General features: G+C 43.1%; 2 protein-coding genes across 2 annotated transcripts in view; one reads left to right on the forward strand and one right to left on the reverse strand.

Annotated features, from left to right (window-relative positions):
- The window catches only part of LOC141131155 (uncharacterized), a 68,128-nt gene extending 50,288 nt beyond the window's left edge, over positions 1-17,840 (forward strand). The window contains exon 2 of the mRNA XM_073618201.1: positions 16,914-17,840. Within this exon, the coding sequence (XP_073474302.1) occupies positions 16,914-17,282 (369 nt within the window). The 3' untranslated portion in view covers positions 17,283-17,840. The remainder of the gene's footprint in view (positions 1-16,913) is intronic.
- The window catches only part of LOC141132504 (START domain-containing protein 10-like), a 155,973-nt gene that overhangs the window by 125,199 nt on the left and 7,739 nt on the right, over positions 1-23,035 (reverse strand). The window lies entirely within an intron of this gene.

Below are 23,035 nucleotides of genomic sequence, written 5' to 3' on the forward strand. Positions count from 1 at the left end.
CGTTACAAAATACAGCCTCTGGGTAGGAATTCCTCATTAAGAGAACCCCTTAATAAATTACAGCAATGTCAAAGACGCATAACTTAATCAATAGGAAACGTCAAACAGCTCACTGAGAAATGAGACCAGTGACATTTCAGGAAGTAACAAGATATTTCCACACACTGAACATTGTTAAATATTAAAACTAGAACATAAGAACTGGCTCCCTGAGTACAATCAGATGATGTCTGCTCCTTTTAAATATTTCAAAATTAAGATCGTGTCATCTGTTCTAGTAATTGACTACGATTTGTCCAATATGGAGTATGCACCCCATTTTAAGGGAAGGAGATTCCAATTTCTTAAAAACATTTAAAAGAAAATTGGTCAGGTCAAACATCTCAATTCTTTGCCTTTTCCAGTTCTGTCAGAAAAAAAAAAAAAAAAAAAAAAAAAAAAAAAAAAAAAAAAGTACATAGGTGTGCACAGCCTGTTGCATTAGGGTGTGCACCCCAAAGCCGCGGTGAATAGTAGGTGTGGCCAAGTTGGGTTTACAGTAGGGTGCATTCACACTGATGCCATATGGTTTTTATGGTTATAGTGTACCTGCAGTTTCCGTGTGGGTTAGTTACACTTTTGCCAAAGACTTCTATTATATCCCATGGTATTGGTGCGCTTTTCTGAAAACAAAAAAAACTGAAAGGGTGGTTTTGGTGCACTTTCAGAAAGCACATCAAAAACATGGGACATAAATAGAAGTTTATGCAAAGTGCAGCTAACTCGCACGAAAACCGTGGGTACACTGCACCCCATTAGTCTGAAAGCCAAGCTGTTCAATTATTACTGACCCCTGAACTGTGCCTCACTTACTACTGACCTCTAAACTGCGCCTCACTTACTACAGAGTTCAGAGGTCAATAGTGAGAGTACAATAGTAAGGGACCCTCTGTCTCATTTCTGCACTGCTTACTTGTGTTCTCTTTTCCTGGCGTTTCACAGTACTCAGGATACTGCAGGTTTGGCTCTTCTCCCATTCACTGGTCCTGGGGGGGATGGAGTATGGAGCACTAGAGTTGCAGTATTTTGAGTAATGTGAAAAGTTCAAAGGAGAAGAACAGAAGCCAATTCTATTTTTGTGTCTTCCATACAGCTGCGCTTGTCACAGCTACGGGGAAAAACGCTGTTTATGTCGAGGAGGGGGCAGGGTACTAAAGGATGGCACGGAGAGCAGGGGGCGGAGCTATGCTTGACTGATTGGCTTATGGATCCACCCCTGCTGCTGCGAAAGCTTTAGCATGGACCCCTTTCCTGGTATAAGGCCAATCACAATCAATCAAAGCCCTGCCTCCCTACTCTCTGTGCCACTCCTTAGTACCTGCCAAGTTCCTGACATAAGCAAACAACGTTTTCCTCTGTAGCGGCCTATGAGAAGCACTGCTGGGGGGGGGGGCAGTGTTTCTCTGAAGCAGAGTACCGAAACATGTCCCGCCCCTGGGAACTGGCAGTTGAGAGGCAAGTACGTGGGGCGATTGGGGTGTGCCCAGGCACACCCATGCTAATGCACACTGAGGCCGATTTACTGAAACTGGAGAGTGCAAAATCTGATGCAGCTGTGCATGGTAGCCAATCAGCTTCTAACTTCAGCTTTTTCAGTTAGAGCCCTTTCACACTGAGAAGCTTTTCAAAACGCTTTGGTGCTTAAAAAAAAAAAAAAAAAGAAAAAAAAAGAAAAAGAAAAAAGAAGAAGAGTGCCTGAAAAAGCCCCACGAAAACGTATTTCCGTTAAGATCAATGAATTCTTTCACACTGGGGAGGTGCGCTTGTGGGGAGGTTAAAAAACTCCTGCAAACAGCATCTTTGGAGCGCAAAATAAAAAAAAAAAAAAAGAAAGCACCTCAAAAGTGCCCCTCTCCATTGAAATGAACGGGAAGCTCCTTAAAAGCACCTCAAAATGGTTCTTGAAGAAGTTTTTGAGTCACGTGACCTTCAAAAAAGCGCACCGATAACGCCTCAAAAGCGCCTTGTGTTTTATGGGCAGTTTTCAAGCACCTCAGTGTGAAAGGGCTCTTAAGCTTTGACAAAAAAAACCTGCAAGCCGATTGTTTCTCTCTAGTTTTAATGAATCAACCCCAGTGTGTCATTTACAAGGAGAGGGGGGGAGAGGGAGAGGGAGAGGGAGAGGGAGAGGGAGAGGAGAAGGGAGAGGGAGAGGGAGAGGGAGAGGGAGAGGGAGAGGAGAGGGAGAGAGAGGGAGAGAGAGGGAGAGAGAGGGAGAGAGAGGAGAGAGAGGGAGAGAGAGGGAGAGAGAGGGAGAGAGAGGGAGAGAGAGGGAGAGAGAGGGAGAGAGAGGGAGAGGGAGGGAGAGAGAAAGAGAAAGAGAGAAAGAAGAAGAAAAGAAAAGAAAAGAAAAGAAGAAAAGAAAGAAAAGAAAAGAAAAGAAAAGAAAAGAAAAGAAAAGAAAAGAAAAAGAAAAGAAAAGAAAAGAAAAGAAAAGAAAAGAAAAGAAAAGAACAGAAAAGAAAAGGGAGAAAGAAGTCTTGCACTTCGTGTGGAAGCAGTGTCATTTGAGCCATACAAAATGTATGGCTCAAATCACACCGCGCAGACATTGCATGCGATTTGCACAGGAATGTGGCAAGACTCCTGTGCGAATCACATGCGATGTGCCGCATCGCACTAGTGTGAACCCAGGGGCTCGTACATTAAAAAAAAAAAAAAAAAAATCCCCAATCCTGAGATCAGAGAAGACTACAGTAGAAGACTTTTCCAGCGTAATTTATGGATACACGCATTTGTGCATAAAAGTGCGGCATTAAAAGGCATTTTATCTGCCAACTTTTGGCAACATATTTGGAGCATTTTTCATATGTCCCGGTGCATGAGGGCTCAATCCATAATTATTTCAAATTAAGGCAAAACCCTTATAAAACATGGGTTAATTTGCTCTATCATGGAAAAACTCAATCTTTATCCCTAAAAAATTAATGTTCTACAGTGTTATTTCTTTTTCTACTTTTTTTTCACCTGGGTAAAGGGCACAAGGAATCTCATTGGTTACGATAGGTGAAAATTCTATTTGATCCTTTTTTGTTTCCTTGTTTTCCTTGTTTTTGTTAAAACAGGCTTAAAAAGTGTAACTAAACCCGGACCGTGCATTCACTATATCTGGTCTCCCACAGTACACAGAACATGGAAATGCAATGGTTTAGTTTAAACTAAATATGAAACTGCTACATACCTTTTCTCATCAGCAGTATAGAGCAGTCTTGGGACATCAGTGTCTGGTTAAAGCTTGTAGGAAGAGTTTTCACTCTCCTCTAACTGTCCTATGAGGCTGCATGACCCCTGACCCTCTGCCAGGACAGTGCCGATTGGCCCTATGCTGATCATACGCATCGTACCAAGGAAAAAAAAAAAAAAAAAATAATAGCAATACACATCAAATGGAGCATGTGCAACTTGTCCCCTAGCTTCTGTACTATCCGGAGATGGTTTGGGGACTCTGGAAGAAGGGGAGATCAGAGGAGACAGAATCAAACAGCCTTTTTACACAATGCAGAGAATTAACCCCTTAGGTTCCACAGCAAGTATAACAAGCTTGCTATTACTATACAGACCGATTTTACATTGTGGGTTTAGTAACACTTTAATAGTAGAGATGGGTCGAACGACCCCCCGTTCGGTTTGCGGTAGAACTTTCGAACATCACAAAAGTTCGGAACCGAATAATGAACCCCATTGAAGTCTATAGGACCGAACTGGAAAAAAAAAAAAAAAAATATATCAAAAAAGTGCCCATTTTGAAGGCTTATATGCAAATAATTGGGCAAACAATGATTATGGGGTCCTGGGGGAAATGTATCCCAAGTATCCCATGTATACCAAGATGAGGTTTCAAAAGGAAATGCCTTAGCTGATAAAGCAGCTTCTAAACAAGAAGCTACCATACAAATGTCATCACTTGCACCTGAAATGCCCCTGTTAGATCAAACCTGGTCAGATCTTTAGACATATGCTACAGACACAGATATTTAACAGTGGAATATTGTAGGAGAGCAGAAAAGCCCAGAAAGCAGGAAAGTATCCCTAGATGGGGATGCCCGCTCCAAATAAATTCTGATAATGGTCCAGCCTTTATTTCAAAAGTGTGCCAAGATTTAGTGAAAGCATTTAAAATTGATTGGAAATTTCATATACCTTACCACCCGCAGAGTTCAGGTATTGTTGAGAGAATGAACAGAACCATTAAAATAAAATAAGAAAAGCAACAGGAAGCACATAATAAGTGGCAGAAAGTCCTACCAGCAGTTTTGGCTGAAATAAGAATGACCCCCTCTAAGAAAACAGGATACTCTCCATTTGAGGTCCTTATGGGTAGGGCATTTCCCACCCCGTGGGCCAGACAACCACTTATGTTAGAAAGAAGGAACCTAGAAGTAATACAGGGAGAGTATATTAGGAAACTCATTGAAACTCTGGACAGCGCTGAAAGAAATGTTGCTCGCACCTCTCCTTTCTCTTCACAGGAACTACACACCCTTTCCAGGTAGGACGACATAGTGGTGGTACAACAGCTGAATCGTACTAAGAAGCAAGAGTACCCATTCGGACCCCCGACCACTGTGATCGCAGTCACATGTACCGCAATCCTTACTGAGGAACAACAGTCCTGGATTCATGCCAGTCGTGTGAAGAAGGTGAACAAACACCTAAAAACAAGATAAAGCACAGAGAGGTGAAGCAGGTGATACAAATCCTCAAACAGCGAGTGAAGCAGGTGGTCAAGACTCTGAAAAAGATGACCTCGCTTATTTCACCATAGACGAAGACATTTTGCCTCCAATTCCTAATCTCTCTGATAGTGTTCCTACCTACATGATCATAACTAATTGTATCTATCATCCTGAGGACTTGGGAGCCCTTAAAGGCATATGTGGGTCACCCAACACCATCGATAATACACATACCAGACACAAGAGTGATACACAATCAGATAATGAAGGAGTTAAAACTGAGTTTTACAGACAAAATGTTGCTACTGAAATTCAAATATAATTATGCCCAGAAATCAGGGTATGAGAAATGTTGGATATGTAGTAAACTGCATCCTAGTACAGCCCGTATTCCCCTTATGGCTGTACCTTTAAATATCACCCTTTTTAAAAAAAAATGGAACTCCTCCCATCATTTTAACCAACATAGCAAGTTTATATGTAAGCAACATCGTTACTTTTCCAACAATGGATAGAAGTCATTCCCCTGACTGGAGTTTTAAGCAAGTCATTTTTTATGATTTAAAGAGGGCATTGTAATAGAATGTATAAACAACTGACTCCATCTTAAATATTCTCTTCCATTTTACATACAGTAGAAGTGAACTTTCGCGTGTGTGTATATGTGTGCGCGCGTGCGTGTGTTTTACCATAATCAGTTAAAAAGTTTGCATAGAACCGCACCCTATGCGATATTGTGGTTAAGCCGAATTTGTGTCAGCAAACTCATTAGCTATTTCTTGATATCTAGTCAAGCAGCCTAACTCTTGATAAGAAAATACTGAGTAAGTTTTGTAAAACCCTGAGACATGTATTTTTATTTGTATAAAATACTACCCTTGTATTGAGTAAAAAGCAGAGATCTTATGAACACACTCCAGCTTGTTTTCCGTGTCTCATACGGATCCGAGAGTCTCGGTGGTCTGCCTGCATAAACCAGGCTGGTTTTCAAGGTGTACAATTCCTTTCAGTCATATGACGGCCTCCCAGAAGGACCAATCTTGCGCGCCCCCGGGGGCATGTGGCGTTCACGGCATGACCCCGATCTGTGTAAAGAGCCGCGGCTCTTTAACCACGTGATCGGCTGTGTCCAATCACAGCCGGTCACAAGTAAATACAGAGATGCCGGTAATCGGCGCTCCTCGCCTCACACTGACGGAGTCTGAGGAGAGGAGAACCAATCAGTGGCATCTCGTCACAGGGGACAGCTAGGTATGTAATCAGGGCACTGATCAGTGCCCCGATTACAATTAGTGCCCATCAGTGCCAGCAATGATTGCTCTCCACTGCCAGCAATCAATGCCAACCAGTGCCCACAATTGCCACCAATCAGTGCCCATAAGTGCCAGCAATCAGTGGCCATTAGTGATGCCAGTCAGTGCCGCCCATCGGTGCAGCCTCATCAGCAAAGGAGAAAAATTACTTATTTACTGATAGAAACTTAAAACTTTTTTTTTTTTTTTTTTTAATTTAGCTGTACTAGCTAGGTAGTAGGTAGTTAGCCTGGCTAATTCACAGTCCATTGATCAAATGGGTTTCTCCTAAGCCTGGTGTTCACTGAGATTTATCAATTTTGACAATAGGTGGCATTGTTACCTTTGGCATCAGTGTGATGAATGACAGACTGCAGGTTATGAGTGTGTATACTTTTCTCAGCCAGTTTCTTTGTCCGCCAAGGATGCTGTGAGAAGGTATTTATTCAGAGGAGGTCAGATGATCTGGGTTCTTTCCATCCAGATTGGGGTCTGGGTGGGTGCGTGAGGAGTAGCCTTTGTGGTGTGGGCCTGAAGCCTAACTACGTCTAAAGGGGCTCTGCCGGAAGGAGCCTGGTCGATGCCGGGAGGCATGAGAGAGGAAGTTGCCAGAGGGTCAACACCTCTTGTTGCCGGTGGCAGGTTGAGAGGGATGAAGTTCTGAAGGAGTACCAGAGGAAAACTCTTCATAAGCTGGGGACTATGAAGAGGCTGGGAATGCTATAGGAGAGAACTCATTCGAGGAAATATAGTGAGATACTGTGAGTTAATATATAGGCTCTCCCAACAGGCCAAGGGATTAAAAAAAACCCCTGCCCATAGGCTGAGATACCCCTTATATCCATAACCTGACCTTGTGTTGCCCTTCTCGTATCTAGTACCACCAAGTACCCGGCCTCCTAGTGGTAGAAGAGAAAAGTGCAACAACGCCAAACTTAGGGATTATTCAATGGATCTTTAGCAATCAACCAGAAGAACTACTCCTGGCAAGTAAATTTATGAGGAGCAACCCTGCCTAAACGCCAGGGTGCTACAAGTGGGATTGTAGCGGACTGACATGGAGTGGGAACTGACACTGACATCTCTAGTGACATCAATACAGTGATCAGTTCTAATAACATACACGGACACAGCACTGATGACACTGGGTAGGAAGGGGTTAACATATGGGGCAATCAAAGGGTTAACTGTGTGCCTAGCAAGTGTGTGTTGACTGTGCTGCTTTTAAGCAGGGATGTGATGGTTTTATTCCATGCCTTGCAGAGAAACATCCCCACTGTCAGTAGAGAGATCTGTGTTGTTTACCTATACAGATCTCTCTCTGGTCATCCGTTCCACTGATCGGTGGGTCCCGGCCACTGATCACCATGTGCTGGAGCCAGCGACAGCGCATCCAGGTTGGTGGCTGCGTGTGCCCCCCCCTACTGAGAAATGCAGAATCACATATTTAAAGTCTACACGCGATTCTGCGCAGCTGGCCCGCACTGTAGTACTAAAGCTACATAGGATATGTAGCTTTACTGGATATTATGTATTGTTTATTTTAGGATATCGTTTAGTGTCACTTTAACTGCAGCAAAGAAACAGCAGGTCTCCTGTGTTGCCAGACAGGGCAGGTAAAATAACCCCCTAAATTTATTAAAATCTGTGTATATAGCGGTTTGCACCCGTGGCAAGAGTCTCACTGACAATGGATTTGATTGAACGTCTGACGTCTTGGTAGGAGGGAGACTTGAGTTTGTTTTTTATATTCAGACTGAAGCTTGGTTCTTAACTCATACACCAAGCCTCCAATTGAGAACGAGGCTTGGTTAGAGGCTTTTTTAACACTGATATGAGCATATCTTGAGTTCGTCTGTAACTCAGTGGGGCTTGGTTTAAGCCTATGGACAAAAACGAGGCTTGGCTGATCATGTTGGACTTAAATTGCAGTGACAGGAAGTGTTCCTCATGCCCCGGAAGAAGTCCAGTTGCAATGAAACCAGTTGGGACACACTGAGTAGTCACCGCAAGTCTTTTTATCGCGATGCTGCAGTTTATCGATTTTTATTGTACCATTTACCACCCTCTGGCTGGGTGTTTTGTTCCTCCAATAAATACCCTAGTGCCCTGTACACATGATTGGAATTTGCGTCAGAAAAACCTTGGATGGATTTTCTGACGGAATTCTGCTCGAGTTTGGCTTCCATACACACGGTCACACAAAAGTTCTCTGAACTTTCAACCTTTAAGACCGCGGTGACGTACAACACGTACGACGGCACTAGAAAAAGGGAAGTTCCATATGAAGCGACGATTCTGAGCATGCATGGTTCTTTGCACGTCGGAATTGCATACAGACGAACGGAATTTCCGATAGGAACTTTTTCTGACGGAAAAATAGAGAACCTGCTCTCAACCTTTTGCTGGCGGAAATTCCGCCAGCAAAATTCCGATGGAGCATATACACGGTCGGAATTTCCAACCAAAAGCTCACATCGGACTTTTTCTGGCAAAATTTCCGATCGTGTGTATGGGGCATTAGGGTTTTTACACCATTTGGAGCCCTCCGCTTATTTTTTGGGTATTGCTGGGTGCCTGGACGAGTCACACTAAGTGCAGGACGGACGGCTGGAGAGACAGACATCATCTGCACTGCAGGGTCCTGGGATATACAACAGCTGATAATTCTCATTGCGCTTTTGACCTTCCATAATAGAGGATCCACCTATTGCAGTAAGGGCACATGCATATTTCAATGTTGGTGATGTCACATGGTGGAGGATATTCTTGGATTATCTACTTACAAACACTTGAATCAAACATCATATTGTTTTACACTTTGATTTTGTCACTTGGACTGTTCAGTACAGTTTGGACTTTGTTATTTTGAGATTTTCAGCACAGCATTTTTTTTTGTTCATTAGTGTTTATTGTGTCATATCTCATTTTTTTTGTTGCTGCTTTTGTCAGTTTTTACACAAGTGCAGTATTGGTTTGTTGTTTTTGCTATTTAGCGGTTTGCCTGGAGTTCAGCTTTAAGTTTGAGTTTTGATTGCTGTGTATTAATCACAATAAAACCTTCAAACTCTCAGATAACTTTGCGACCCATCGCCTGTTAAATATGTAATTCTGTTTAAAGTTATACTGCAAGGCTGTTTCAAATTGCTAGCAGCAAGCCATAGCTGCATAGCAAACAGCACTCCAAATGGAATCAGTTGATAGGAAAGATATAAAACCAAGGCTACATCACTTGCCTGGAGCAAGATAGGCACATTGCTTTGGAGAGATACTGTAAGCACCGTGCTAATAAAAAAAAAAGCTATTGTATTTAAGGAAAGGTACCATCCATATATCACTTATCTTGGAAGAAACAACCTGCCTGCTCAGAACTTAAAATTAGCTATTACATATCCCAGGCACAAACTGTCCTAGATTTGTCAAACGAGAACCCCTGAAAGTAGTGTCATGATTTTTCCACTTTATAAAAGTTCTATGGGTTTTGAACAGGCCACCTCCGCACTTGTTTACTTGCAGTGATCCGGCGAAAAAAGGGTTTGATCTTTTAAAAATACCCCAAAAGCCAAAATGTCATAGCTGCAGATAAACGTATTTCAGTGATGTCTGAGCATTCTGCAAAATTATAAAGAGACTGACTGTATGTATTATTAAGGAAGCAAGAGAGCGATTGCCAAGTTATTAGTTCCCTTAAAGGGTGACAGCCACAGAGATGAAAAACTAAACATCTTTATTATAGCAAAAATATTTTCAGCTAATGGGATGTTACTTAACCCTAGGTTCACATCTATGCGGCTGCACTTAATGTGTTTTTCAGGCACGTTTTGCAGTGGGTTTTGCATTTCAAACCCTCGTTTTTGCATGCAGTTTTCATGCCTTCTGCAGTTTTTTTTAACTCTTTAAAACACGCTGTAAGTTGCTGGCTGCTAAGGAGTGGGCAGCTGGCCGCTGCATCCTTAATAATCAATGACAGCTGAATGTAAAAAACACACAGTGCGACGCCACAAGTTGCGGTTCTCTGAGTGACGTCATTAGATGGCCACACCCCATGGCTATATAAGAAAAGGCAGACAGTGGGAGACAACACAAACGGAGGAAGACAGCGCTAGAAAAATATAGTTTTTCAGTTTTTTGCAGGTAAACGTCAGTGAGATAGAAGACACCACCAGAGGTACGACAGGGGACATTTTTCATAAAGGGATTGTCAAAAACTGTCTTTTTTTTTTTTTTTTTTTAAACACTTCACTGCTTTTTTGGGGTGAATGGGTAGGGGTACAATGTACCCCATACTCATCCACATGGGGGGGGTTGTGATACAGGGGCCCCCCCTTAAAGGAGGCTTCCAGATTCCGATAAGCCCCCTGCCCGCAGTCCCCCAGAACCACCGGCCAGGGTTGTGGGGAAGAGGTCCTTTTTCCCCCCCATCAACCTGGGGGCAAGGTGCTTTGGGGCAGGGGCAGAGCCCAATCAAGAACAATAAATGTTTAATCCTTATGCTGCTAGCCTTAGTAAACAGAAAGGAAAGAATATCACATTTAATTGTTTTAAAGTAGTTTTTTTTTTTTTCCAGATGGTTTCTGATGTCATACATCCCAGAAGTCTTAAAGTAGAACACTTTAAAGTCTTAAAGTAAAGCAAAACTCCCCCCCCCCCCTATTTTGGATAGAGCAAGGGAGGGTTATAACCCGTCAGATCTTTTTCTTCACCATCTGTGTCCCATTGTAGAGATTTTCCTTCACTTCCTGTCTCATAGCCATACAGGAAGTGGGAGGAAATCCCCGCAAATTAAATTCCTTGGGGACCCCCAGAACTAGTGTCCCAATTGGAAGATTTCCCCTCTATTACTTTTTTTTTTTTTTTTTTTTTTTTTTTTTTTTTTTTAGGGACAACCCAAAATGTGACTTTTTTTTTTACTTTCAATGATAATGGTAAACAGGACAAATAGAGAGGGTGAATCTCCTTAACAGGGGCACAGACAGCAATTGTCAGCAAACTGACAGCTGTTCTAATCTCTCTCCACTCTATCAAAAATGAAGTACTTTAAAGGAGGGGTTCTCTCACTTTGCACACCCTCCTGCCTACATGTCTGAGCTAAGGGCAGATGGATTCCAGCAAGTGTATGCTACACAAAGCATCCGCCCTTACTCAAGATGGCCACAGCTAGAAATGCTAGGTGTTTTTTTTTCAAAATGATTTCTCAACAAAATGAATGAAGACATGGATGGATGGGTGAGTTTACATGAGTTTTGCAAGGATTAAAAATTAAAGAGATTATAAACCCTTAAACAGGTTGTACTTGCCTGCAATGATTTTGCACGGAGCAGCGCTGATCCTCCTCTTCTCAGGTCTCCCGCTGGTGCTCCTGGCTCCTCCCTCCTCAAATGCTCACCACAGCAAGCCGCTTACTATGGGGGCGCTTGTGCAGGTGTGTCCAGTGACACTGCACCCTCTCACTCCTCACTGCCTGTGATTGACAGCAGTGGGAGGAGCCAGTGGCTGTCTGAGCCAATGAGGTGCGAGAAGGCTGCTGTGCTCATGCACATCGTGGATAGAGATTGGGCTCAGGTAAATATTGGGGGGGGGGGGGCTGAATTCAGGCAGCTTTTTACCTTAATGTAGAGAATGCATCATGATCCTCACCATTTCCAGTTAGCAAATTGTATTACAAACCACAGTCTATTAGGAGGTTCATGAAGTAGATTTTCTTCTCCACTGGATGAGATGCAAACTGAGTAAGACTGTACAAGCCTCAATGTACGTACATAAACATTGAAGCGATTGTAAACGATCACCTTGCAAAACAACCCAGTTTAAAATGGAAATGACAGGCAAAACATTTTTGTATAGATAAAAAAAAAAAAAATTAAAAAAAAACCAAACACATTATAAATACCTTTCTTTGCTTTTTATAAGTGATCACATTCCCTCTATTCTCAGCTGTATAAGGGTTCACACTGTGTGTGGAGCGGCTCGCAGCAGGGGGTCTGCTGCCTCCCCGTTCACCATTTCAGGTCTGAATTTTGGATAGCGGGCCATTCATATGTAGGTGTGACGTAGCGGCGGGGGGGGGTTGCAGGAGAAAAATGGGTAGTTGTACTGTGAGCGAACAGCAGCTCCAGGCCAGGCAATGTACTGGTACATCGCAGCCTTTCTTCCAGGTCTGGGGCATGCATGTGCATGTCCCCTGCTGTGATTGGACACAGAAGAAGAGTTTGGCAGCTGATCGGTAGTGGCCAATCAAAACACAGAACTCTGTGTATTGTGAAAAGTGATCTGGCTGGCATAGGGGAGATTTCCCTTCAGTTCCTGATCCATAGTCAAATAATGATATTCCCGATTGTCACCAGGATCACTAGAACTAGTGTTTCCATTGAAGATTTCCCCTGTTGTGGGGACAACCTACAACTTGGAATTTCTTTTATTTTCACTTTTGATGAGAATGGTGAACAGGACAAAATAAAGGAGGTTGAATCTCCCCAACAGGGGCACAGAGATTGATAAAAAAGTGGAAAGGTGTTCTAATCGCTCTCCACTATTGCATTTTTTAAAAATTGCCTTTTAGCTATACTTTAAATATCTTTAGTTTCAGCGATATTTCAGGTTGTCAGGAAAAAAAAACAAAACAAAAAAAAAAACAAAAAAAAAAAAAGTTAGTGGGGTTTAGCAACCCTGCTACAATGTATCTTTTCATACACATCAGCAATGCCATGAAAACTGTCTTCTTTCTTGCCTCACTGCAATCAGGTCAGCAATTTTTTTTTTTAATAAAGCCACATGAAATGTCAACGTTCTTGTTGAAGTTGTTCTTGTTGCTCCTACTATTAGTCTTTAATTAAGCAGGCAAACATGCTCCCTCCTACTGAAAAACACTACTCACAGCGCTACCCCTTTAAGTGAATTCATATGTTATCATTATCACAATACTACTTTAAATGCTGCATTCAAAACATGCACAGATCATATAGATGTAGTGATATATATAGTCCACAGTATTATTAGGCATTTCTCATAGTCCTTCCAATGCTGAAAAAAAAAAATTTGATATTAGATAATCATTCACAGTGGGGGGGGGGGGGGGGGGGGTTAATTTTTCACAATTTTTGGGGATTTAATAATTAATGAGAGATATAATTTTAGGTTAACACACTAAAATAAAGGGGCATCACTGTAACCATTTGGGTATATGCTCCCTTCTATGCAGCTTGTTTATGAAAAGCAGATCCCCCACTTTTTTAAACATAGATGTCTAACATTAGCATTGTGAAATTCCGCTGCTTGGTAACATTGCAATTTAGCTTGTGAAATGAATAGCTTATGTCTGCAAGGCCAAGAGACCCGATTTAGCAAAAAAAAAAAAAGTGTCCAGGTTTCTGCATCGCTAAATAACAATGTAAGCCAAAATGAGGCATTGTCAATTTCCCCAAGCACAGAACAGCAACGTTGCTCTAATTCATTTTGCTTACCCTGTCTTCTCTTCCCTAGCGATGGGGTGCATTGTCAATGCTTTATTTTACTATGTGGTATGTGCGGTCATTAGCCTAGCTGGTGTTGGGAATGGGGTGGGTGGGTGTTACTCTAGCAATGAGGAATTGCAGGACTGGTCACAGAACTCAGCCTGGCCATTCATGACAGCATTATTGTCATGACAGCAGTTCTTACTGTCCCAATGCATGACCAGTGTCGTCCAGATGTACCCATTTAATCTCTTACTGCTATACCACCTGTACTCCAACAACCCATTATCTTACCCTCAAATGATGAGACCACACCTTGATTTGGAGTATATATGGCCATAACAGCCTTTTATTGAAACAATCTTAATAAATAACTCCAATATAAAATTAAATATATAACATCAGTAAAACAACTTGATTTAACCCCAGTCTGTTGGTCAATGACGGTGCCCCACATATACCACCAATACACTGCGGGACCTTTTCCAACATGACAGGCTTCCAGCTGTATAACCCAGTGTTTCTCAACTCCAGTCCTCAAGGCACACCAACAGGTCATGTTTTCAGGATTTCCCTCAGATGAAACTGCTGTGGTAATTACTAAGGCAGTGAAAACTGATCAAATCACCTGTGCAAAATAGTGGAAATCCTGAAAACATGACCTGTTGGTGCGCCTTGAGGACTAGAGTTGAGAAACACTGGTATAACCACTCGGAGACAACCCCCTTTCTGCAGTGCAACCATTACCGTATTCCATCAACCTTTCTGCTGGAATACACCAGAGGGGCACATACTACCGATGAGCCCCCCCCACCCATTTTCATCACATCTGTTTACTGCCACCGTCAAAGACCAACAGAAACACAGCCAACCCCAAGCTGTCATGATGACCATCTTCAACGCTCCTGAAAGAAAACACATACACAACAAAAACACCAACAATATATATAACTGCCTTCTCCCTTCTCGTCCTCCGCACTCTGCCTCGAGCCTGGCCCCGCCCCTTGCTTAAATACAGCCACTCTCCCCACTTTTCCCTGCTGCCTCCTCCCCTCTAATAACTCCCCCTGCTCACTTCCTATTAACCTTTTGTGTCTCACTAGACACACTGTCATTCCTTTTCTCTCCACCGTTCCAGGCCTCACTTCATCACTGCTAGTTAAGAAGCTGGGCTTTAGATAACAAGTACTGCTCTTGACCATACGTACAGCACCATATGGCCTAGTTTACACTTGCAGTTGGGGCAGTGGTGCATTTAGGTTTTGTGCTGCCCTAGGCCTGACTAAACTCGTGTACCCCCTAATTTAAATATGACCCACCCCTTCCTGTCAAGGCCACACCCCTTGCTGTTTAAGACCTGCCCTGAAATTTTTGAGTGGGGACACTAGTTCTGAGGGCCTGGGGGCAATGGATTCCCTTTAATTTGCATAGATTTGCTCTCACTTCCTGTTTGGCTATGGGCCAGGAAGTGAAGGGAAATCTCTGCAATGGGACAGGGATGGTAAAAAAAAAAAAAAAAAAAAAACTGACAGGGACTATAACCCTCCCTTACTCTATCCAAAATAAAAAAAAAAAAAAAAAAAAAAAGAAGAGTGTTGCCTATAGTTCTACTTTAAGCACAAATTTCTGATAATTTTATGGAGAGGACTAAGAAGATATAACCATGCCAATGGTGCAGCAGAAAACAGACTACAGTGAGGAAGGTTTGTGGTCCAGGATGATAGGACAGTCAAAATTAGAATTGGCGCGAGCGCGCCCCCCCCCCAGTTGCAGAATGCCGGCCACATACCAGATGCAGTGTGGCTGCTTTATGGGGGCGCTAGACTAATTTGCCTCTCAGCCCAGTCCGCCCCATAAGACCGGCACTACACCAACGACGCTACCTGCCTGGAGTTTGCATGTTCTCCCTGTTCCTGCGTGGTTTTCCTGCGGGTACTCCGGTTTCCTCCCACACTCCAAAGACATGCTGGTAGGTTAATTGGCTCCTGTCCAAAATTGGCCCTAGTATATGAATGTGAGTTGGGGACCTTGGATTGTGGTCTTCTTGAGGATAGGGACCGATGTGAGTGTGCGATGTATGTGTGGAGTGCTGCGTAAATTGACGCTATATGGGTACCTTAAATTAATAGGGACAATTGTAGACACGCACCTACACTCACTCAGGTTGAACAGGATGGACTGGTGTCTTTATTCAACCTTACTAACTATGTAACTATGTAAGTGTAGCGCAAGGCATCGGGGACTCTTTCTGTGCTGCCCCCCTGCAAAGTGCTGCCCTAGGCCTGGGCCTTGTCAGCCTAAGCCAGGATACAGCGTTGAGTTGGGGTGTAGTAAAAACGGGTGCCACCTACCGGTAATGTGCAAAGGAAGCTATGCTGGGATATCAGCACACATTGTGGCGTGTAAAAAAATAATCCTCTATGTTGTACATCGCGAATTAATAGGGCTGTGCTGCAACCACCCCACAACCAATGAACGTGGTTGCAATAAAGTGGTGTGGGCTTTTAGGAGTTAAAACACAGTGAGGCGGTGACAGTGTGCCTCCTCAACTCCTGTCCAGTGCCCTCAGATTGTTTTTCAGAGGGCTACTGCATATGTAAATGATCCCTGCTTTTAGAGACATTTTTCATTTTATGCCTTTAGGAGCAGCTTTCAGAGTCATTAAATAAAAAAACAAAAAAAGTCCCAAACCTGCATTCAGAGAGGGGTTTCTGGCATCATAAACGCACATGCATATGCACATAAAATTATTTCCAGTTGGCTAGAAAATTACATTTATTCTGACAACAGAATGAGTTTTTACGCATACACTTTTAAAGCCCATACGCCTGTAAATGCACATAATTCCTCATCAAAAGCTGGATTTTCCTGCCTGCACCCGGAAACAAGATCCAGCAAAGAGAGCAGCATTTTTTAATTTATTTTTTTTCAAAATACTTCATTGGATTTTTCAAAAACAAAAAAAGGGAACCAAGTTCCAGGAAGCAGAGATAAACATTCGGGCAAAAGCTTTATAACATACATCAATATTTCGCACACAGGCGATACAAGTCAGGTTACAGGAAACATTAAACCAAGTAAGGCTGCTTTTCACACTGGGGCGGTAGGGGGCTTTCACACTGAACAAACAGCAGCGGCTGTTTTGGGTCGGTTTGCAGGTCCTATTTTTAGCGCAATAACGCCTGCAAACCGCCCCAGTGTGAAAGGGGTCTAAGGGTGAGATTCACGGCTAGGATGCGAATGAATCTTATAAAACGTGGAGGTAAATCTCTCCTTCCCACCTGGTATTGCCCCTTCTCAGCTCTGTAATCAGGAGATGGAAGGGGAGAAGCAGGTGAGGGAAGTCACTGGAGACAAACGACCCAAGTTCAGGGGCAGTAGTTCAAAGGCATCAAATGAAAGAGAAACCTGGGATGGAGACTATGAATGGACCACTGACAGTAAGGGTTCAATAGAATTATAGCGTAACAAAGAAGACAGAGAGGGGCGAAGCTGTGTTTGTGCCGGGTGTGCAGCAGCTGAAGGTCGTGCTGGTAGACATTGCAGACTTTGATTCTGATATTGACCTGTCCGGTCTGGACGCCAGCGCCTCGGATAAGGCAGACCTGCAGAGGAGGCTGGCGGTGGAGCAGCAGAAGGCTCAGTTTACGGCTCAGGTGCACACTTTTATGGATGTCTGCTTGGATAAATGTATGGGCAGACCTAGCAACAAGCTGGACTCAAGAACAGAGAGTTGCTTAGTGAACTGTGTGGACCAATTTATTGACACTACCCTTTCCATCACCAATTGCTTTGCTCAGATTGTTCAGAAAGGGACACAGTGATTTCTCTTTCATGATGTTATGGACTCAAAATCATTTTTGTTCTCGATAGAAAATAACCAAATTCATTCTGCTTCTTGAAACTCCATCAAATTGGAGCCTGGCTCATTGTAGTCATATGTGGTTTCATTTTTAAGAGTCAGAATATAAATACTCAAAATCTGTTTTAGGGTGTCAAATAAAAATGGTTAAAAGCTATTGTTATACATAAAAAAAAAAACAAAAACAAAAAAAGACAAGAAAGAGAATAAGGAGATGCATAGGGAAGGGGAACCCTGGTCCTGTGTAGGTCGTACCAGGGGGAAAGGAGGGTAAGGGTGAACAAATGGCAACACCTACGGATGTTTGTTATATAACTGACACAGGAGGACTATGGGTGCACCCATAGATCAGCTTGATTGCAGATTGAGCCCTGGTAAGGAATCAAGAGGAGTGATGGTCTGCAAAAAGAGGGGGGCCAATGGTTGTAGTAGAAGTGGAAGGGTAACCAGGATAGTCTGCATCAGGTAGTTCTGTGGTGATGAAGGTTGACCATTTAGTTTGAAAATGGTGAGTCGAACCATTTGTTGATAGGCGTGCGTCAAGTTTCTCTTTGGGCATCAGGGATATGGCAGGAGCATTTTAATGTGCCCTTGTATTAGGCTGGGTTCACACTGGAGAACGCAGAGGCTCACAGCAGGAATCTGGTGCGTCCTCCTTCACTGTTTCAGGTCAGATTTCAGCCCAAATTTTGGGCTGAATTCGGACCTGAAATAGACCAAAAGACACACAGGACTCCGGTCACATGCTATGCGAATTGAATGTGGGGAAATTCGCAGTAGTGTGAACCCAGCCTTAGTCTTTTCTCACAGATACCTTTGAGGCAAAAAAAATATTCTGGTTAAGACCCATTCTTTCACATGTGCTGTCAGATCAGGTCAGCCTGTCAGATTTTCAGGCGGACCTGATCGGACCCGCCAGTCTCTTCCTTGGTGCGGTGGATGTCAGCGGACGCTTCGGCTGCCATCCGATCCATCAAAAACAGACAGATGGTGGTCTTATTTCCCATCCGTCCAGCGGATCAGATGGAAAGGGACAGGAAGTCTGTTTCCATCAGTTTTCCCCTTAGAGGAGAGCAGTACAGTGTCTGTGTCCTCTCTGCATTGTGGTGCAAAACAAACCTGTTATCCACTTGCTCAGCGAGGATCAGCGGAGAGATCTCCCGCTGAGGAAATGGATTCCGCTTACTGGAGGCGCCTGTGTGAAAAGTGGCCTTAAAGTCTTCAGTTTGTTCAAAAAGGTAGGTTATCATATGGTCTAGGATCACTGTAGTCAATTACAGCAGCGCTGCTGGACATACATTTTAAATGTCTGAAATCTACAAAATATTCCAAAATGTGAAAAAAAAACATGTTAAGCTTAATTAAACAGATCCAGGATCCTGAACAGTAATTGTGTATTTATCCCAACCGGGGTCTGGACTCTGGCCCAGAACAAGAAGGCCAAGATCATCTTTAACACACACACACAAAAAAAAAAAAATATATGCGCTTTTATTATTTATTTCCACAGGAGCCTGCAAAGTATTGCACCAGTGATCAGTGGATCATGGGTGCAATGTCAGGCTCGTGCAGACTCTTTCCCTAGCTTTCTGCTGATATGAAAGCTGGAGAAAGTATGAATGGACTACGAGCACACTGATCAGCACTCGCCTAGCCCATTGAAACTACAAGGCCATCTGCCGCAGTTGAAGATGGGACTTGTAGTTTATTCATTCACAGATCACTGTGAACAAATGACATGGCTGTGCATCATACAGGTGTAGCATGTAACCACAGTCAGTGTGAATAGGGGAATCCCTCCCACTGCGCTATTGTATTCTGACAGTGGGAGGTTTCCCAGCTGTCAGAATACAATGATCACTGCTTGTGGTTATAGCTGCCAGCAATGATCAACAACGGAAAAGAAAAACCTGACAGATCAACTTCAGTACAACCAGCTTGCCCATACATACAGTGGGGACGGAAAGTATTCAGACCCCCTTAAATTTTTCACTCTTTGTTATATTGCAGCCATTTGCTAAAATCATTTAAGTTCATTTTTTTCCTTATGAATGTACACACAGCACCCCATATTGACAGAAAAACACAGAATTGTTGACATTTTTGCAGATTTATTAAAAAAGAAAAACTGAAATATCACATGGTCCTAAGTATTCAGACCCTTTGCTGTGACACTCATATATTTAACTCAGGTGCTGTCCATTTCTTCTGATCATCCTTGAGATGGTTCTACACCTTCATTTGAGTCCAGCTGTGTTTGATTATACTGATTGGACTTGATTAGGAAAGCCAAATACCTGTCTATATAAGACCTTACAGCTCACAGTGCATGTCAGAGCAAATGAGAATCATGAGGTCAAAGGAACGGCCTGAAGAGCTCAGAGACAGAATTGTGGTAAGGCACAGATCTGGCCAAGGTTTCAAAAAAATTTCTGCTGCACCTAAGGTTCCTAAGAGCACAGTAGCCTCCTTAACCCCTTCCCGCCGACCGTACGCAGATATGCGTACTCGGCTTTCCGGGGTTATACCGGGATGATGCCCGCAGCTGCAGGCATCATCCCGGTACTGTTGTTTACAGCGGGCGATCGGCTACCCGTGTATAACAAATGATGCGGCTAAAAGCCGCTCGGTTGTTATACCGGAGGAGCGGGAGGGGACATCCCCCCCTCCCGCCGCCTCCCGCCGCTGTTACCCGGGCCTCCCGTGCGATCGGGAGGCCCGGTGTCCGTTCAGCTGCCTTCGGCGGCTGGGGGCGGACTGGAACGAAGCTGCGAGCGGCTTCGTTCCAGCCTTCTTGTTGTAAACGCGGAAGCAACGTCATGACGTCACTTCCCGTTTACTCGGCTGCCAATGGCGCAGAATTTAAAAAAGTACACAGTATTCAGAATCGCCGTTTTCGGCGATCTGAATACTTTGAAGTGTAAAGGAGGGATGGGGGGTCTTTTAGACCCCCCATCCCTCCATAAAGAGTACCTGTCACCACATATTACTGTCACAAGGGATGTTTACATTGCTTGTGACAGCAATAAAAGTAAAAAAAAAAAAAAAAAAAAAAAAAAAAAAAATTTTAAAACACAATTTATAAAGTACAAAAATAAATAAAATAAAAAAAAAAAAATTTTTAAAGTGCCCCTGTCCCCGCGAGCTCGCGCAGCGAAGAAAACGCATACGGAAGTCGCGCCCGCATATGTAAACGGTGTTCAAACCACACATGTGAGGTATCACCGCGATCGTCAGAGCGAGAGCAATAATTCTAGCCCTAGACCTCCTCTGTAGCTCAAACTTGGTAACCATAAAAAATTTTTAAAGCGTCGCCTATGGAAATTCAAAGGTACCGTAGTTCGTCGCCATTCCACGAGTGCGTGCAATTATAAAGGGTGACATGTTTGGTATCTATTTACTCGGTGTAACATCATCTTTCACATTATACAAAAAAATTGGGGTAACTTTACTGTTTGGATTTTTTAAAATTCATGAAAGTGTCACTTTTCCAAAAATTTGTGTTTAAAACACCGCTGCACAAATACCGTGTGATAAAAAATATTGTAACAATCGCCATTTGATTCTCTAGATTCTCTGCTAAAAAAATATATATAATGTTTGGGGGTTCTAAGTAATTTTCTAGCAAAAAATACGGATTTTAACTTGTAAACACCAAATTTCAAAAATAGGCTTAGTCATGAAAGGGATAATCCTTAAATGGAAGACGTTTGGGACAACCAGAATCCTTCCTAGAGCTGGCCGTCCGGCCAAACTGAGCTATCGGGGGAGAAGAGCCTTGGTGAGAGAGGTAAAGAAGAACCCAAAGATCACTGTGGCTGAGCTCCAGAGATGCAGCCAGGAGATGGGAGAAAGTTGTAAAAAGTCAACCATCAGTGCAGCCCTCCACCAGTCGGGGCTTTATGAATACGGCCAAGTACAGGGATATCCTGGATGAAAACCTTCTCCAGAGTGCTCAGGACCTCAGACTGGGCCGAAGGCTTACCTTCCAACAAGACAATGACCCTAAGCACACAGCTAAAATAACAAAGGAGTGGCTTCACAACAACTCCCTGACTGTTCTTGAATGGCCCAGCCAGAGCCCTGACTTAAACCCAATTGAGCATCTCTGGAGAGACCTAAAAATGGCTGTCCACAAACATTTACCATCCAACCTGACAGAACTGGAGAGGATCTGCAAGGAGGAATGGCAGAGGATCCCCAAATCCAGGTGTGAAAAACTTGTTGCATCTTTCCCAAAAAGACTCATGGCTGTATTAGATCAAAAGGGTGCTTCTACTAAATACTGAGCAAAGGGTCTGAATACTTAGAACCATGTGATATTTCAGTTTTTCTTTTTTAATAAATCTGCACAAATGTCAACAATTCTGTGTTTTTCTGTCAATATGGGGTGCTGTGTGTACATTAATGAGGAAAAAAATGAACTTAAATGATTTTAGCAAATGGCTGCAATATAACAAAGAGTGAAAAATTTAAGGGGGTCTGAATACTTTCCGTCCCCACTGTACATCGAAATTCAGCAGGTTCCTGCTGAAGTGATCACACTTTGATCAGTCTATGGCTGGCTTTAGACGTACTAGCAGATTTAGATGGACTTTATTAACAAATTAAAGCCAACTAACAGTTGACCTTATGAACATGTTGAGAGGGGAATCAAGCAATTTTCTTTTCTTCAACCCATGGTTGAAGGAAAGAAAATGTAATACTGTATGGCCTGCCTTACACTACACCTCTCCCCAGTTGTCGGTGGTGCTGTCCAAAGGCCTGTTGTCCTTCCATCCAGATGGGAGACACCCTGCTACAGAAAGTGTGTTACTGGCAGGATCACTCGGTGAAATAAAAAAAAAAAAAAAAAAAAAAAAAAAAGACCCCCCCCCCAAAAAATACAAAACACACAACCTTATGCAGCCACACTGATAAGTTACATTATATACAAGTTTGTTTTGGGGTTTAGTACTGCTTGTTAACTTTTGGTCTGCTAAATAAACAAAACAAAACCTGTTGATCTATCCAAAAATCAGCTTCTACGGCTGACCATACACTATACAATTTTCTTATTCAATTTTCTTTAGATTTAACTTCAACTATGTAGTGTAAGGGGCCTGCCTGATTGCATACACATTGAAAGTGTTTAGGTTTGACCTCATATATTATATGGTTTTGGTAAATCTAAAGGAAAATTGAATAAGAAAATTGTAGAATATATGGCCAGCCTAACTTCAGCTTGTTCAATTAAGCTTTGACAAAAAAACCTGCAAGCTGATCGATTTCTATGCACAGCTGCACCAGATTTTGCATTTCCCAGCTTTGATAAACCAACCGCTTTGCGCACTAGGGTGACAATGCTGTTCCTCTATAGACACAGTATGGTTGGTAAAAGTTGTCACCCTAGGCCAAGAAGTGCATTACAGGCAGGTAATGGAAAGAAAAGAACACTTGTAGGCAGAGGCGGCTCTCTAATTTGGCAAAATAGGAGGCTGCCTAAGACCTCGCAACTCATAGGGGCCCCGCGAGCTCCTAATTTGCCCCCCCCCCCCCCCTAGTCGGCTACATCCATTCCTTTCTGCAGTGCTCCGGAGATGCTCTGCACACTTCCCCCGCGCTAAGGAAGTTTAAGCACACATGTGCAGCAGCCCTATGAGAGCCGGTGTTCTGGTGAGAAGTGTCCCCCTATCGGATAATGTCCGCCCCGTACTGCGCAGGTGCAGCGCTTGC

This window comes from Aquarana catesbeiana, linkage group LG03 (assembly GCF_042186555.1).
Source record: "Aquarana catesbeiana isolate 2022-GZ linkage group LG03, ASM4218655v1, whole genome shotgun sequence".
NCBI lineage: Eukaryota > Metazoa > Chordata > Amphibia > Anura > Ranidae > Aquarana > Aquarana catesbeiana.